The sequence below is a fragment of the Cyphomyrmex costatus genome, unplaced genomic scaffold (genome assembly GCF_001594065.2).
Source record: "Cyphomyrmex costatus isolate MS0001 unplaced genomic scaffold, Ccosl1.0 scaffold157, whole genome shotgun sequence".
Taxonomy (NCBI): Eukaryota; Metazoa; Arthropoda; class Insecta; order Hymenoptera; family Formicidae; genus Cyphomyrmex; species Cyphomyrmex costatus.
The window spans coordinates 287205-306587 of NW_017275576.1; the positions used below are offsets into that span (position 1 = coordinate 287205).

A 19383-nucleotide genomic window follows, 5' to 3' on the forward strand; every position below is an offset into this window, starting at 1 on the left:
CACTTGAGGTAATCTTTAAATATTTAAATTTTCGTTATTGTATTATCTAGTTATAAATAACAAGCTGATAAATAACAGTCCTTATTAAAAAGTATAACAAACTTGGAGTAAATATTTATTATAAGAAATGAGATTATTATGAGTTAATCGGTTCAATGACATCAAATAAATTATAATAAAAGATCAAAAATCAAGAAATTTTTATAGTTATATAACTTATATGACATGAAATAACAGTTAATATGATGCTAGGCGTAATAATTATAAACGTAATTTAAGAATATATTTTATACAACAAACACTGATTCACGTATTTTAAGTTTTAAAGTATTGTAATTTACAAAATTATGATTAATTTCAACTTTTTTATTGTTAAGTATCTTCTATAGCAGTGGATATCAATATCGATATTTTTCTGAATTTTTTCTAATGTCGAAATGATAGTTTCAAGACAGATCATATATACGTCCACGATCCGGTTGGAATTTTCCTATGTCTGGACCGGGTGCGAAGGTGAGAACTTCTTTTTACTTTCATAAAACACATCATCCATTTCAGGATAAACGGGGAGTAGTATTCAAGGTCAACGAGAGTGTGTATGTATGAGTGCATTGTGATTCATTCGACCATGAAAGAGGGAATCGTCCAAGATGCACGGATGCAAGGAAAGAACAGACTGAGGGCTCGAGCAACAGATCCATTTCCTTGACTTGTCTATCGATGTAATGCGTATTCAGAATTTCAAAACAATAACGTTTCCCCGATAGCCTTTTGCGCATACATAAATAAACAAACTCGAATTGAGTGGAATGGAGGATGGAGATGAATGAGTTTCGATCGTCGGTTTCGAGACGTGAGGTAATCAAAACTGAAGTACCTATATTTTAAATAAAAATAGATATTAAAAAAATTTCTGATTGATAATTTATTCTAAATTAATGTGGCGATACATATACATATATCTGTACATACAGACACATATACAACACACGCACATGGCGTTGTAAAAATAATATTACTTTAAAACCAGTTACAACATAACAGTTTATTTCAAATTATAAAAGAATTAAAGGTTTATATATCCTAGATATATCAAATTGTAATTATGAGCCGGTTTTGAATAAACGAGAGAGGGAAGATATAGTTACAAAGATACAGTATACAAAGAATACAAAAGAGTTGTTTCAGAAATGTATCGGATAAGAAACCCGCTAAAGAAAAGAACTCTACCAGTTTGAAAATGTGGGACACATAATTTGGAACTTGCTACCGTACTGCGGAAATCTCTTGCAAGTTGTGACTATAGCAACAAATGTCAAGGTAAGTAATAATATATGTATAAAAAATTGCTAAAACAACTAAAAACTTTATCAATTCAGCAAATTTACAGCAACAATGTACGGATAGCCAGTTTTCTATGTTAAGATGGTAAAATTATACAGCTGAATGAAATTAAAGATTATAACATATTTGATGTAAAGTACAGAAAATATGTTAATACCGCAAAGATAACTTTCTATAAAAATCAATCTAATATACATATATAATAGATTAAAATTAAAAAAAAAAAACATACTAGCTAAGATAGCGCATATTTTTGCTGCTGTAATTACGAAAACTTGTTACATTAGCAATTTTCATTGTAACAAAGAATGAGCTGAATTAGCATATAGTGATAATTGCTTATAGATAATTTCTTTGTTAAACCATCACATTTTTTTAAATTATAGATATTGAACTCACGTAGCAAGTATAATTTTGCTGAGTCTTTTTTTTTGTATAATTATACTTTAAAATAATTATAAGTATATATTTTATTTTGTAAGATTATTATGCTTCAGGAAAGAATTTGTAAGTTTGTTTTAATCCTGTTCTCAGATCGCATGGTTATTAAGAAGTAAATTTGACAGGAAAAATTTCCATCAAGTCATCAATTAACTCACCTCGTCAATTATCGTCTATCACTCGCAGATGTTATTCGAGACATTTATTATCGATATTATCGTCGATGTAGGAAGCCGGTTGTTATAAACTTCGTAAAAGTCCGCGAAGTAACAACGATGGTCATACAAGTGTCACTATAATTATAGACTCACAATCTATTTTCGCAGTACAATGTATTTTCTCAGAAATATCGACGTCTGTTAATGGACGACTGATTAAGCCATGATCGCGAAACATAAAAAGCCGCTATCAGTCCGCCCGATAAGTTGCGAGACATGTCGCATACTGAGTGATGTAATTAATGCCACGGCAGTAATATACCCCACGCGATAACCTTGCGATTAGTGGTCGTGAAAACATTCGTCACGTCCCCGAAAAAATATATTGCCTTATCAGCAACGCAGATTACTCTTCTGGATAATTTCCTCGCAAATCGGTAAATCGACCGTGTGCGATTTACACACGCTCTTCTTCTTTATCATACTTCCCTCTCTTTCCTTTTCTCCGGAATAATGTATCTCGTGTCCATCGATCAATAGCGAATCAACACAATCTGGTAAAAATTACTCGAAACTCCTTTGGTTCTCTTAGACTTTCAATCTCGAACGTTTCATTTCTCTTTAAGTTAATGGAACCGCTATGTTTTTTTATCTTACTGCATCAAATGTGCGGTATTTTTATGCTTGATCTTGCGAGGACACGCATTTTCAAGAGTTATGAAAATATAAGCAAGAAAAAGAAGTTGGCGAAAAGAAGGGTGCATATACTGTTGACAAAGTAAATATACATAAAAAGGAACGTAATAAGTAATAAATAAAAATTTGAATGCTTAGTAATCTCTCATATCTCTTTTGACTTTTGCGAAAATAATTTTGTCTGAAGAACCTCCAAATGAGAAGATTGCGAGGGATGTGAAAATTTTACTGTCAACATTTTGCACGCGTCTCATTATTTGCACTATATTCGGTGAGAATCGGATATTTCGAGTTCTGAGACAAAAAGACGAAGAGGCGCGTCATAAAATGTCACGTTACTAACAAGGTGACATACTTGTTTTCAGCTCGTCGAAACCGGAAAGGAGCAGTTTTAGATGAAGGTTTCCCAACAAACTCTCCGATGTCTGCGTAACTTTTGCTTTATTTTCCCTCATATCAGTCAGCATCTTATCGATTCATGTCAACACAAAATCAGTATTTTGACCCTCCAAACTACATTCTATTTCCGGATCAGAAGCCATTTCTCCGAAGTTTACATGATCATTTAATTCATGACGGCCATCGTGAGTGCGATAAAGTCATTCCTACGTCAGAAACATGAGATGTTTGCCATTATGCGATCGACATTGGCTTTTTATATCAGTATTGCATTAATAACAGTTTATAAGAACAGCTCATTAAATCTCCCTAATCACAACAAAGTATCTAATTAAAGATCAACATTCGGAGCTAAGGTAAATTTTATCTTATTTGCAGCTTTATATTTAAATATTAAATTTTATGAATTAAAATTATATTATAAATGCAAAAGCGTAAATTTTTATTTACGCTATATTTCTAATTATTTATTATCTCATTATTAAATTAATAAATACCAATAAGAGAATTTTTCAACATAATATTATAGTTGCATTATTAGCGAAATTTAATCAATACTAAATACTCATATTGCCATTCAAATACCTTGATTAACTAATTGTTAAAATTAGTAAATTAATGTTTTCTATATATCTTTATAGACGGAAAATTTTTGGATTTTTCTTTTTCCTGAAAAATAACGTAGATCTTCGATTTTTTTTATCAAATTGTCTTTGTTTAACAAATCGTTCAGTTGTTCAATCAAAGCTAATTCTGCAGTACACAATAACTATAATTGAGCAATTTAAACTCATCTCTACCATTCATCGATTTTCTATGCTAAAGAAATTATTGACTGAACAAGAACAGTAGAATAAAATGTAAAAAAAATTCTTTTAAGAGAATGTCTGACCATGATGGCGGAATGGGAAGACGCCGCACTTCTTTGTGGCGGAGCTGCTACGGAATTACGACGTGGAATGTGGCCGGAGACCGTCGATGCTTAAAATGAAGTCCTGGTCGGCTGCCAGGATCATATTCACGAAGTGGTGCGCGAAAATGACAGATTCCGACGAACCCTCCTCACATTGAACCGAAGAAAACTGAGCAATTCTCTATCTACACAAAGGTAATCTTAAAACATGATACCAGTGTCATACAGTTTTCAATTTAATTTGATGAAATTGAAATTTTTGCGTTCATTGAAAAAAGAAAATATTAATATCTCACACGTATTTAAAATAATTTATTTAATATTTTTTTATTTCTAAAAAAACGTTAAAAAAGACTCTCACAGATGGAAAAATATTTAGAGCGGACAAAGACGATATGAGCGTAGTTTATTTTTGTTGTTGACCGGCACTTGTGCGTGTTTAGCTATTATGTAAGATCGATAAGCGTCGCATTAAATTTTCAGATACGCAATTAGATTAGATCTGATATCGCGAGTTTCATGCAAAACTCGCAAAACTTCGCGTGCAAAAATTCTGGATAACTATTCCTTATTAACGTCGTATCTATCCGATACGCTTATTAAATGTTTATTATATTATGAACTTTGTAGTTTGCATATGTTAAAATTAAATCTCATCGATAATTTCTGACGTGTGTAATCGTGAAACGAACTTTCCGCGAACAGAAGCAACGTCAATATCGCGATGGGGAAGAAAAATATTTTTAAAAGCCGAGAGATGAACGTATTTTTTTTGCGGACAACTCTGTATAAATAACTCTGCTATCAACATTGCTACCGATAATATGTATAGCTTTTACAAACCGATACAGCGTAGGTATCTGTTTATTAATATTTGTACTTTAACATTCAACAAATTAATATTTTTTCAGCTTTGCAGATTGTTCAAAAAGATTTTATTTAAACGAGAATTTCTATTTTGTTTCATAATTCTTTTACTGCAAACACACACACATTTTTTTAAATTTATTTTATAAATCCCAAAAGGGTATATGATGAATGTCAGCAAAACAATTTTAACATTACGTTACAAAAGAATTTCAATTTTAATTTTTGTTAGTCTAGCGTTTAATTTTTAAACTTATAGTGTGTGGCAAAAGTATATTTAATTCATTATCCATAATTTTGGAAGATTAATAAATTCCGTTCGTTATATCTGCTTTAAATTAATCAACGAATTGACGTGAATGATGCGCGGAAAATTCACGATATCGCGTAACGTCGGTGAGCTCGTCGTTACTCCGATCTCTGGGATCGTGCGCTTAATCGATCTGTGGCTTCCGATTGTAATCGGCAGCTTTATCCGATCCGGGTATATCGCATGTCGCGGCATTGTTACTAATCAAATTGACTCAGAGAGAAATCCGAGTGCATCATGTTTTGCTCACACGCTCGCGCTTGTGTAATAAAACGCGTCGTGAGTTCCGTGGATGCTAATAATTTCGGATTTAATCGCTGTTTTTTTTATTTCCACAACGCTTGGCCGTATCATATGTCAAATGCAAAATAAACTTGCGTTAAAATTGAAAATAATTTTTATTTAACCATTTCTAACATGCAAAAGGCGTCCGGGGAGCATTTCTATTACCCATTTTACTCTCCGCGACAACCCCTCATGACTCATTAAAAAATAGGTGTCGAAGTCATCCTACGCATAACTTATTCATTATCTTATCAAGAAATATTGTCTCTCGTTGTGATGTTTATTTTACTCTGTCCTTATCTAGACTGCATTGCGCCAACGAGAAAGTTTAATCCATTCTCTATATTTCACCGCGAGGAATTTTTAGATAACCCGATAAAGTCTATGACACAACAGGGAGGATAAAAACAAAGAGATCAAACATCTCTCCTAAAAAATTTATGGATGTAACGAATCTGACATCTTTTTAATAAATATTAGCAATTATACGTAATTATACAGCGATTTAGAGAATCCAGTATTGATTTCTTCTATGTGCGGAACCTATATTTCTGAGATTTATTCTCAATTTTTTTTATAATCAATTGCGTGAAATTTTAAGAGAGGAGAAAACTTAAGTTAATAAAAATTTCATATAACGGCAATTATGCATTTTTTAACGGTATTATGCATTTTTTTCGCATACGTCTGTGTATTTTAAAATTAATTAATTTTAAAAAATGCAATACATATTACATTGTAGAAATATTTGTTTGTGTTATATACTTTATATTTACATAAAATACAAATATACTCGTTCTTTATGCAAAATTTTCTTTTCTATTTTGTTTTAATTATTTTTCTATGTAAATTTACAATTACTGTGCAAAAATACAAAATTAATAAAAAAAAACATCTTACAACGACATAAATTGTCCGTGAAAATAAATTGTCAAAGACCTCGTACGAGATATACGAGGGTTCTTTTAAATTACTTGCCAAACTAAAAGATCGAAGAAGTTGCTACAATACCTTTGGATCCAAACGGGGAGATGCCAGGGACAACAATACTATAAGAAAATAGAAGGTCACTTGGGCAACACGTGAACGGAATTTAATCGCACGCCTTCCGTTGCGAGCAAACACGTGCGTTGTTTTAGACGCTGCAGTTTGCGTCGTATTTACTAATACACGTGATAATGGCGTCAGTTAAGACTGACAAACTTGGACCTATTAATCAAATCGGGAGTGATTTAATTAATGAACTATACGTATAACCTACAAATTCTTAAAAGTGTAATTTCTCTTAGAGATCAGAGTCTATTATTTTTGAGCCTTACACATATTTCATTAAAAATTTTTGCAATTACTTTTAATTGAAGTAAACAAAAAATTAATTATTTTAATAATAAGTTTTTAGATTTTATATTATGTAATAATTTATTTGCACCGAAGGAAATTTTTTAATAGATTTTAATCAAAATCGCGTCTCATTCTGCCACAGCTTTATTAACGGCGCTTAGTTTATCGTTGACAAATTCAATTGATCTTACCGTCTCTCTGTCGATCGTGATACAAATATTGTATTCATATTGCATCGAGTTTATTATCAATGCATACTGCGTATCGATCAGATGCGATTGGGAGGACGGTTTTGGAGCTTGTTCAAAGCAATTGATTGAGATAGATAAAGCGAGCACGGAACTGTCCATCGTACTATGGAGTATTCACGGTATATCAGCTCGATTATACTTGCATACATTAGTCCGTAAATTGCGAAAAGAAACACAAACTTGGCTAAAAAACTTTTTATCTGGTGAGTCTCTCATTGAAGGAACCTGTTCCAACCGGTTTATGGCTGACTAGAGTTTCTGTATTGCGTTTTTTGTTTCGTTTACGCGAAACTTTAAAATAACGATCGTTTTCATTTCCGCAAAATCCTTTCGATATTTTTACGCATATAAATTTTGTATTTTTTAAAATATTGACATAGATATTTTCTTCTTAATTTTCCAACGTCGTCTAAAATGCTAAATTTGGCAGATTTTCACAAAATTGTTAAAAATTTTTTTATTATTACTACATGTGCTTTTAATGGCGCTTTACTACTTTATATAAACTTTATACTCCTAAATCTTTCAATCCTCTTCAACGCTTCGAATAAAAAGCGAATTTTTTGGAGCACGATACAGTTGAAATCGTGACAACATAACGACGTTCTGTAATCTTTTATTTACGTATGCACTCGTAAGTCCCATGGTTAATTAATTGAAACTTTATACAACGCGCCAACCATCTCTGAAAAAGTTGAAGAGATTTTTGGACAGAGACCAAGTGCACATGGCGCGGGGAGCCTGAAATATTCATGCACATGATGCACTATTCATGGACGCTCTGCTCGTCCCCGGCGTCGACGGTGTCGGCGGCGATGATGCAAGATCTATGGAAACGCATGACCGTGCATAACACCGATTACCTTAAGCCAATATCCCAAAACGAGGTCTCCATCGATCGAGAACGCGCAATATCTCACAGATATCTCTCTTTCTCTCTCTGGCAACTTACCTGCTCGCTGGCAGGTTCACTTTATCATAGCTATCTCTCCATTGCGAGATGCAGTGCGTCACACAACTATATAATGACTACTTAGATAGAATTTTCATTCAACTTTTGCGTATTATTAATACATCGCTCCTCGTTTTATCACAAGTGGCACAAAATTCTCTCTCTTGCGATCTCGTTTAATCAATTTACTCGATTTAATCGACTTATCGATTTATCCGTAGTGTAGTTCATGCGCGACTACATGTAACAAATCTTTCATGCGTGAATTAATCCGTTTGTCACTTATGTGTCTTTTTAATTCCTTTATCGCACAACGAAATGATTAAATGTGACGTTAATTTCCGTCTGTCACGTATCAACAGATTGAATCTATATAATAAAATTCAACGACGATATAGTTTATCACCCACCCACGCGCTTGTGCGATACAATAAGCCAGATTTATGAATTGCTTCCCTTTCAAGTCTGTTCTTTATAATTTTACGAGGTCAATTCATTCTAAGCAGAATCATAAGACTCGACTCGTAACTCGTTCTCGTAAGACTTGTAAGAAATGACTGGAATGCTTATGACAACATCTTTGCAGACAGCATTTTGCTAACCGTAATGAGCTCTTTACAATAGGACGTTAATAGATCAAAAGTCAGGAGTGAGTTGCAATGTGTCATAAGGCAATAATAAATTAATAATAAGTGACTGCGTGCAGATGGGCAAATTTCATTTTTTACGATTTAAAACTTATTGTTAGATTATGACTGAACTGCCACTTTTCTGATTGACCAAAATATTGTGATGTAATTCTAATATGATTTATTCTCGATGTAAGTTTCCTAAGATTTATGACTTATAATTCCAACTTATCACTAGTATGATATGAGCGGTGACTAACGGCTCATTGTGGAAAGCCTATAAGATTTATGAGAAAGCGTAGATAGTTATGAATGATCGTACGTCTTACGCATAGAATTACAATTCCAGTTATAAGTTCTTACAAATCTTACGAGAACAAGTTACGAACCTTATGTTCTGCTTAGAACTAACCTATTAATTTATATCATTTTCTTAGTTTCTCACTAACATGTGCTAGTATAAAAGACACTCAACTAATTTACAATTTTTTATCGTAAATGAGATTAATAAATACTATAACAGAGTTTAATATTCATCGACGATATAATTACAGTCATTTGAATAATATCCTGAGTCATTAGGCTAACGACTCATTGATCGCAGAACGTGACCAACGATATCTTGACCGGTTATAACATTGTTCCATATGCGTATCAAAGTCTGTTGTGTCTGATGAAGCACGCGATACAGTTCGCCAATCTCGCGTGATGGTCTCGAGAAGCGCGATCAATCTTGTGGATGCTGATTTTTTTTTACCGGGAAAAAGAGCACTGTCCTCTCTTAAAAACATTTATTATCATGCTTTAACGGCCGTCGTTCATGTGAGTAAAGTGGCGATCTTTTTTTTCTACCGCATGACACATTTAGGTATTTTACGAGCTAAGATTAATCGCTCGCTTATAGTTTCATCTAACTACAAGGGATTCTAAATGCGTCGCTTTTGAAAGCAAGGAGCTGAATACCATTATCAATCTTGTAAGTTACTTAGTTAATATAGAAAACCGATGTTATAATCTCTTACGTATGAAAGTCAAACGAGAAAGAAAATGTGCACTTCGTGTACGCAATGAGAACACACAGAAAATTATATCTTACATGTACATTGGGAAAAAATATCCTACATTTAAATAAATATTTATTTGAATACTCCCAATTAAATATTTATTATAATAAATAATATTACAGAAAATAAATAATACTATATTATAGTAAATAAATATTTACTTAATAAAAAAAATTATTGTTAAATCAAATTAATATTTTTTATACCGAATAAATATATGTTATATTTAATAAATATTTAGTTGGCTTATTCAAATAAAAATTTATTTAAATTTATTTCGATATTTTCGGTACGCAAAAAAAAAAAAAACAGTCGTTATTCCAAAAAAATCAGTATTTAAAAGATATGTATCAGGTTACTATCAAATTATAAAAGCTCAATAATTCTATGTCTAAAAAATTTATGTAAAAATGTTTTTTTCAAATTTTTCAGATAGTAATTATAAATAATTAATTATAACGATAAATTCCTTAATGTATTGTAGTATAAAATGGATAATTTCCAACTTAGAATTATACCAATATAGTACAATCAATAATCAATATTATAATATAGTAGATATAATTATATTCTAGATATACCATAATTATATTCTAGATATATTTATCAAGAATTGTTACACATATATTTCTATTAATTTTCAATGTTGAATTTTGATACATTCAAATTGCAAACAGCGGAGATTCATTATTACAAGATAAAAATTCTTTTTGAGGAAATGCAGCGAAACGTGTACTAAAAAGATGGATGCAACTATAATACGTTAAAGTTAATGCAGGAAAGAAACTGATACATTCGTCAAAAAACGCTTCTGTGTGGGAGGAAGGAAAATATATCAAGTGTGCATTTAAGTATGCCCGCATCAATGACGCACGACAAGGCCAAGAATCGTAACTTTTTATCAACGGCCAAACATTTCAATGACAGTGAGATACTTGAATGTAACGATAAAATTAATCGCGCAGAAGGTCGCGAATATTCTCAAGCGTGTTTTCCACTTACGTCTGTAATCCGACGTTAGCAATTTGCTAATGCATTTCTGTGCACTTTTCCACTTATTTAAAAACTAATTCGCAAGCGCCTGAAATAAAAAAATAGACACGCGCAAAAATAACTCGACCTAACTTAAAGTTTGTTTTTTGTTGCTGCACTGGACTGCACTAAAACTTTTTTTCTCGCTCTTGCTAAATATGAAACATAAATCTACTTTTTAAGTGCAAAGAGTGTATGCTCTAGTTTTCAGTTATAAAAACAGATCTATAATCTTTTATTTTCACCGAAATATGATATGTGCGTCGAATTCGAGTGAAACCCGCGAAGTGTTTCACTCTAAACAATGAGAAATTTTCATAGCGTTATATATAGTTGTTTTAATATTCATAGTTAAAACGAGTGTTAAAAAATGTATGCATTGTCTACATGTACCATATATTTCTATTATTTACGTAAACATCTATTATTTAAACATCCATTTTTATTTTTATTTTCATTTCACCAAATCGTTAGTTTTTACAGGCCGTTAACCAGTTACGAGTAGAAGAAAAAACTGAATGCAAGCGTTGGAATTCTAATAAAAATAACAATTCCGAATGCAGAAGAAATAGATGCCCACCCGTTTTTACAATTTTCGCCTGATTCGAATAATCGATGCTGTTTAACATGCTTTTTGCGTGATTCGATAGTTTTTAAGCGCGATGAAATCATACCATTTGTACGTGGAGTCGAGAGAAAAACCCTTCATATCCACGCGAGAAATATGGAGTTCTGTCACATACATGCGCAGAAATCGAATTGAATCTATGGATTCAACATATGCAGCGCGATATATAACGTTTATTTCTCTCTAATCTATATATTTATATATTTTTCTTTTATTTATCTTATTTCGATCTTTTCTAATCATAATTGTTTTCAGTTTAAGACTTCTGATGGCTCCTGACACAAACGGATATTAGAATCGTCATGAAGGAGACTTCAACTTGTTATTTCTCGTTTATATTGTTAGATGTCAAAGAAGCAATAATAATGCAATCCCTTAAGGTGAATAACATTTTATTTTTAATTTTCATATCAAATTATGTAAATTAATTCATTTCTGTGGTCTATTGTTTCAAAATAAACATCGTCTATATTATGCAATTAGTAAATACATAGCAAACTAAATTAATTTGAATCAATCGAATACATTTTTATCTTGAGTTAAATTGTTTAACTTTATTTGTTTCAGTCAAATTAACAACATATTGGATAGAAGCGACAGCGACCTACAAATATCTATATAATTAAAAATAACTCAAATTGGATATAATTTGACATAATGAATTTAGCAGTGTATGACATCACGATTTCGTTATAAACGCGACTATTACTTAGTAGTCTTAATGAAGAGGAAAATATCTTTGAAAAAGAAAAAAAAATACATTGAAATATGAACTTCAGTTCATATTTCACAGTATTCAATGGCACACAAGCATCGATTTTTTACTCTTTCCTTCTTATGTAATCTGCGTCTGCTGAGGTATAGGAAAAACAAGAAATTATAAGTGCACTTGATCTCTTCATCGAGACTTGTCCAGGCGGTCGAGATGTAATCGTGGTGGAGGAACGAGCCGAGTACCCAACGAGTTAGAAAATATCTGGCTGTCGGCCCTCAGTCGAGGGAGAGAATCTCTCGAGTATAAGTAGAAGAGTCCAATTAGACAACCGGCTGTCGAGGAGCAAACGTCCGCGGAAATTCTGCTTCGTTTGTAATTTCGAAGAGTGGAACAGTTTATCGAGATAATATAGATCCTTCAGCCGCAGGCTAAAGAGAATTAATGTGGAAATGTGAGCAATATCGTGAGACGATCAGACGGCGCGGCAAGAAAATCGAAACGCGAATGTACGTTAAGAGAGTTAGGCGTACAAGCTCGGTTGCGCCGAGTGTACTTTCCGCAGCAGTGCTTTATAATTTATCTTGCAGCAACGGCGGATCGATTCAAATGTTGCTCTTGCGTAATTCACAGCACGATTAATACACGACACGGAGACGAGATCGGATTTTCAGATTAGTAAACAGAGTCATTGTACTTTGGTCGATTTATTCGACGCGGACGAATGTTGAGTAACCGTGAATTGCGGCGAGTCTCGTTGAAGAAATACAAAAGAGCTATATAGAACTCCATACTACGTATTGTAATAAATTAAATGTAAATTCCCGTATTATTTGTTATAATAAATTTATTTCAAATTTTGTTTCACTATATTTCCTATTAAAAATTCCTTTTAATTCGGGTTAAAAATGCTTGAAGTTAAGAATTAAAAAAATTCTCAAAGCCAGAATAAATACATGCGTAATTAAGCTCAATAAAACCATTGCATGTAATAAATATTCAAATATTTCCATTTTTTTTAATTTCGAGATAATAAAGAGAATAAAAAACATTTATTTTACAAGCGAACGATATTTGAATATGAATTCTGATCCGGTATATGAGAAACGTATGATTGATTTCATTGTTATATTCTGACATAATATACGCTTGTACTTTTTTAAATAATCTGACAGTTTAATCTTTCCGCCTTTTATCGTATAAATAAAAAGTCATGTGAAATCTCACGCTGATAAGTCCCTTTATTTTATTCACAAAAAAGACGAATAACCGACCGAAGGATATCGATCAGTATGTTCAACGGTGCATGAACACACCATAAAGTTAGGTATGCGAATGTAGTCAACCGCACTTTATCGCAATTTTGTGCTAACAAGGTTTTTTCACGATTTCAAGAACGATCGCAAAATTACTAATTTGACGCAAATAAACTTTACTATGTTTTACATAATCTTTTCTTATATGCAAACATTAGGTACATTCCTTCAAAATGTTCTTTTGCATTAATACAAAACTAGGCAATTTTTCAAGAGATTAAAATTTAAAAGGAAAATATAATATTTTACAAAAAAAATGCAAAACTCGAACTGACGTTTATAATTTTAGAAAATTCCAATTTATAAAAAATATTCGATTATTTTTTGTTATTGCATAACGATATATTGACTACAAATTATTTTCTCCTTGAAAGCTATTTTTTCACGTTTGCGGAATATATCGTGCATAGTTTTAATGATTCTAAAATAAGAAATGCAAATGCATGACGCAGAATAGACATACCGTTCGTTTCTGCCGCCGGTGAATTACGTAAATTCCTCGCGCGAATTTCCTACGTTATTTTGCGAAACTTCCGAATAATTATGCTAAGAGAATCATCATGCGTCACTCACCAGTCAGGGAAGAGCACCGGTGCCTCGGCGAGGATATCCCGCAGGAGGGTAGTCGCAGGCGGCACGTGAGGCAAAATGACAGGTGCAAAAACACCGCAGACTCCGGCGCTGCGTCCGTGTCGTGCCTCATAGCGACTAAGGTAAATCGTCAGGTAGCCAAGCAGTTGATAATGCGAGGATGGCAGAGTCGACAGCAGCTCCTTCGTCGAGGCGATCCATGAGTCATGATCGTTCGCATAGCTCTCTGTGACAGACAGTTTTAATAATAACAAAAAGAATAAAAAAGGCAGACCACAGAACTTGTTGCGTGAGAAATAAGAGAAATTTAATAAAATTACATATTACGTTAAACATCGTGATCAATATTACATATTTCGGCTACGAGACTGAGCCATCTTCAGATATTTAAAAACGCAGTAATAGTGCGAAAAGTCTCGCATACACAAGTCCAAAGTGAATAACAAAAATTGCTCACAAACGGTTGGAAGACCGTGTGTGAAGAAACCTTCTAAATATACATTCTTTTGTGTTGCACAATGCGATAGCACATCAAAAGAATGTACAAACAGTAGTTTGAAGAACAGTCACAATAAATAAAACTAAGAGTAAAAAATAAATAAGATTGGTAACAAGACCATTTATGTGAGTAGATACGGCACCTAAATTCATGAAGCGCCAATACGATCAAAATTAGGTTGTTGAATTAACACATACATATACATATTCTTTAAATTAATTTATTTCGAAATTATCATTGCTTGCCGTTATTATCAGACTTTCAGCACAATCCATCTGAAATATTAATACTCGCCCCACATTTAATCTTAAAAGACTGCAATAAACTAAAAAATAAATAGTTAAAATAAATCGTCTGAAAGTTAGGAAGATTATGTTCAAAAATTCAGTCAAAAAATTAAAATGATTACAAGTGTATATTAATAACGACAGACGAACAGACACTGACCAGATTTTAGTATATTTTTATTATAAATTTTATCGGAGAACGGAGGATGTCACATAAAAGTAACAAAGTTCAATCAGAGATACGGTAAAGTTGTATAGCAAAGTTTTCCTCTGATACTAAAATATTCCGTGGTAATTTAAAGCTTTAAATGGAAATTTAAAATTTTAAAACTGAAACCACACTTGTACGTGAGATATCCCGGAATAGACGTACGTCTCATTACCAATGAAGTTTCTCGTTCTCGAACGAAATCCTGAATTATTTTGTGAAATTGGTAGGATTATGGATTCTCACGAGTGTGAATGTTGAGCAGTCTGCCGACGAGGGTGGATGGTACGACCGGCTGCGGCAATTCCTTCAGATATTGACGAAGAAGGGTCGCGGCAGTCGGTGGGCATCCGGCTGCCTCTAGATCGGCATCACCCCGCCGCTCGAAGGCCGCTCTCAGTCGTTCTGCCAGCCGCGGGCTGCCGCCTGACAGGCGAAACACCGCCGCGCTCTGGAAGCCATGCACCTCGATGTAGCTGCATAACCGGTGCACCACGTACGGTACACCCGTGTCGAGATACGACTCGACCAGCTCCAGCCGGGTGCCGAAGATCCTGCTGGAGCCAGCACCGCGGCCCAACAGCGAACCCGCCAGAACACGCTTTACACGAGCGAGACGAGATTCGTCCTGAAAAGCAAGCGACGTAGATTCGATGGGTCGCTTAGGTCTTTTCGAGTGCGTAGTAAAAATGTATAATACATATTCGAAGGAAGAGCTATTTCCTTTCTATAACAAAATATATACAAATTGTATGTAAACCAAATAATTATACAGTTATATAAACATTATAAGTAAAATATATGTATTATTGGTATATACCGAAAAAAGCTTTTTCAAAAATAAATTGCAAAATTAAGATATATGTAATAACGCATTAAAAAGCTCATGACAAGAATGGTGTTTCTATGTGTTGTTTCGTATTATTTGTTAAATGTACAATATCGCTGATTATTATATAAATAATTATTAAATAATTATTATTTAATTAAAATTTAATTTATATTTCGTGTTACATATGTATATAACTATACATATAATATGTATTTAATAATTAAATATAATACAACATTGTGCAGTTGTGTATTAGGTACATTAATTAATTTCATTCTATAGATAAAGTCTACACAAGTGTAATAAAATTATGAAACTCTTATAGTAGGTATATTTCGATCTTTATATTTATTTTTCTTAACTAATTCAAATGACGTACATTTTACGTCCATTTTGCATGGACTTTGGCATCCTCTACGTCAAGTATCGAGCGATAATTGATATTTCCGACATTCGCAAGACATTTATACGGGTCGTATAAATGATTAGTAAAGTGACAGGGAACGAGAAAGCGTATAATCGACGAACGGTCGCTAACTGTTGAAAAGGAGTGCCTCGACAAAGTGGAGTAACGAATAGATATAGACTCCGCATTCTCGCTCAATGCAGTAAAAGGACCGGAAAGTTTCTATAGCCGTATCTCGAGCATAGAAACTGCTATGTGTCATTGTTTATTTATTAAGACAGTAGTAACCACTGTAGGAACTTTACGCAGCAGTTCTTCTAATCGTTTTAAATTAACAAACGTAAAACGAAGCTTAAAGACTAAAAAAAAAAACGCAAGTTTATCGAATAAAAAATAATTATGTCATTATTATTCATATTAAAAAATACAAAATTTCGCAAAATATATATTGAAATACATGTGTAATTGCAATATCCTTTGGGCGCATCAGATGATCAGTTTATCAAAACAACTAATAATTGTAACAAAACATTGGAAGGAAAGTTCTGACTTCTCGTTAAATATGAAATTGCGGTAAATGCCAAGGGAAGCACTTACCTTATCGTGTGTTTGACGAGAGCACGTGGGGCTTGTTGAGGATCCATGGTGATGGTGATGATGGTGGTGGTGATGATGATGGAGATGTTCTTGCTGAGGGCGTCTCATCCCACTTTGTCTACACCGCGACCCGCTGCCGCACTAACAAAAGCGACGGGTAAACTTGTAAGTCGCACAATATGCGAGGACATGCAAAACAACGGTTACTCAAAGATTCGTTATTCACTCACATTCTCAATCGTAATTTATATCGTGGTCGAATTATAAAAGAAATATCGAACGGAAAATTTTCTAAATATAAAAGATTATTGTACACAATAGAGATAACTAATTATAGATATTATAAAATTTCAAATGATATTAATTGTATAAATTAAATTTTTTCAGAAGTCTTTTTCAGAAGTTAAAGAGAATTGTAAAAATAAGAGAAAAAATTACTGATCTTTTTTTGGGTTAGTATACTTCATATCGATCTAACGCGTGATAACTGCCGTGCACGATCGTACTGGGAAACACAGCAATGTCAGTACACCGACATTGGCGGAACAATCGCGGGGGTAATTTCAATATTTTCGCAAGCGCGCGATCGATAAGCGCGCGACGAGAAATACGCATTTTATATCACAGGAAAAGCTCAGCTTGAATAGATCGATGAACCATAAATGTTATCGTCCTCGTTCCTTTATCAATATCTTTCATTATGATAAAAATAAGTATAGGGATAAACTATTATACATCGTAACAAATATATATTAATTATTATTCTTAGTATCTTATTCTTTTTTTTTTTTAAAGTTATCTTTATAATACCTGTGTAAAAGAGAATTGTCCTTTAATTGGAATGTTCTACTTTGCTTTAATTATGATTACAAGGTATTGTATTTATAACGCGATTCCTTCGGAGCGTATTATATTTCAGTTTGCGAAGTCTAAAGAAATTATTCATCGAAAATCCTTGACAATTGCCAGCTCTTTTGAATAGATAATTTTTCTGCGACGTAATTTCATCCAACGGCACAAAGTATGTTATCGAAAATAACCCGTCGACCGTTGCACCGATAACCGATAACCGCGGTCGATCAATTTACCTTGTCATCCCTTTTTGCGTGAAAGAAAGGTGCGCAGTTTCGAAGGGCGATTATGAGACGGTTAATGATCACTGATGATGCTCGCTCGCGACTGATGTTTCATCCGAACGAGAAAATTTCACGTGAAACGGATTACTCATGTACCAAAATTGTGCCAAAATTTCGTGATTACGTAACCGAAGAGGTAGACGCATAGAGACTCTTGCGTGCGCGCGACATAAATGTGCGGCTTTTAATCCATTAATCGTCTACAGACCGAATTTGTGACGTAAAATGGAAAATAACTGTAGTATCGGTTTTTAACCGCGCCACACATTTTGAACGTTTGCCACCAAAAAATCATTTCCTCTGTACAGAATTCTTTGGTAAGATACAAAAGATTATAAAGCATGTTTATTTCTATTTTACTATATCTGTAGAAACATTATAAAAACTACTAATTAATAAAAAAAAAAAGATATTTTTGTAAAACAGTTGTCATTATGTGCTCTCTGTACATATAACTGCAGACAATGAGCTATCATACTTTAATCATTTTAAATATATCATTGAACATCTTAGATAAGTTTTATAAAAAGATCAACTCTAATTTAATACTTTCTTTATATCTTATGTCACGTATATATTTAAAATAAATTTCAAATTTTTTAACGTCTCGATAGAGATTAAATAAAATTTATAATAAAACTAATAAAAAAATAAGATTAGGGATTTTATACATTTAATTTGATTAAAATTATTAGCTTTATTGATTTGTACACTGGTTAATAATCAACTAAAAAAATTAATTAACTATATGTAATAATATATATACATCAGTATACATCAGTAGTATACATATCAGTAGATATTTGTCTCTAATATCTGACTGAGGTAGGATTCTGTGGACCAATCACCCACAAATCCGAAAAACAATTTGATTCGAGAAACGAATATAGGCCTCGGACAAAAGAGGTCTATAGACGTCCTATGCTCCACATAAGGAGATAAAAGGAGTCGTTTATTTAATAATATATATATTTCATTACTCATATCGCATTTTTTACTAAACATCTTAACATGTCAACTAAGTTAAGGTGTTAAAGAGGAACACTTACAATGCACTCTTTCGCGATCCTCCACAGGTTGAAGTATACTGAGCTCAGCGTGGCAGCTGTCTCGTCCCGCTCCTCCCTCCTTTCTTCCCTTCGTCTGGATTCGTCGTGAGTACGTACTGACAACGTCTCTTCCGGGTTATGATCGTATTCCTTCGATCCGGCCAGTTCCGGCAACTGGGATCGCGGATTTATGTCGAATACCACGAGTACCGAGTACCGAACGCGAGACCGTGTATACACTTTCTCGCTTAAAAATGGCCCGTTTTTTTTTTTTTTTACATCGGGATTTTAATTTATCTCAAAATAAGGAGAAAAGAGGAGCCGTTCTTGTTCGTTTTCGTGGTTGGAAGAGCAAGGAACGACTCGTGGGGATGAGTGTGGTTTATATGTATGTATGTATATATGCAAACTCTCGCAACAAAGAGAGAGAGAGAGAGAGA

General features: G+C 33.2%; 1 protein-coding gene and 1 long non-coding RNA gene across 3 annotated transcripts in view; one reads left to right on the plus strand and one right to left on the minus strand.

The window, feature by feature from the left end:
• Window positions 1–19383, minus strand: part of LOC108771363 (protein FAM13A) — a 36305-nt gene extending 16922 nt beyond the window's left edge. Inside the window, exons 1-4 of one of the 2 annotated variants that reach the window (XM_018536630.1) lie at window positions 18944–19383; window positions 16759–16899; window positions 15170–15551; window positions 13912–14155 (exon numbers count right to left, since the gene is read on the minus strand). In XM_018536630.1, coding sequence (XP_018392132.1) covers window positions 13912–14155; window positions 15170–15551; window positions 16759–16866 — 734 coding nt within the window. In that variant the 5' untranslated portion in view covers window positions 16867–16899; window positions 18944–19383. Of the gene's footprint in view, window positions 1–13911; window positions 14156–15169; window positions 15552–16758; window positions 16900–17846; window positions 17926–18943 lie in introns of those variants that run through there. The other variant, XM_018536631.1, reaches the window with a different exon arrangement.
• Window positions 3905–12843, plus strand: LOC108771364 (uncharacterized). The gene is made up of 3 exons (XR_001940635.1): window positions 3905–4146; window positions 11566–11690; window positions 11878–12843. It is a non-coding gene; the product is annotated as an uncharacterized LOC108771364 (long non-coding RNA).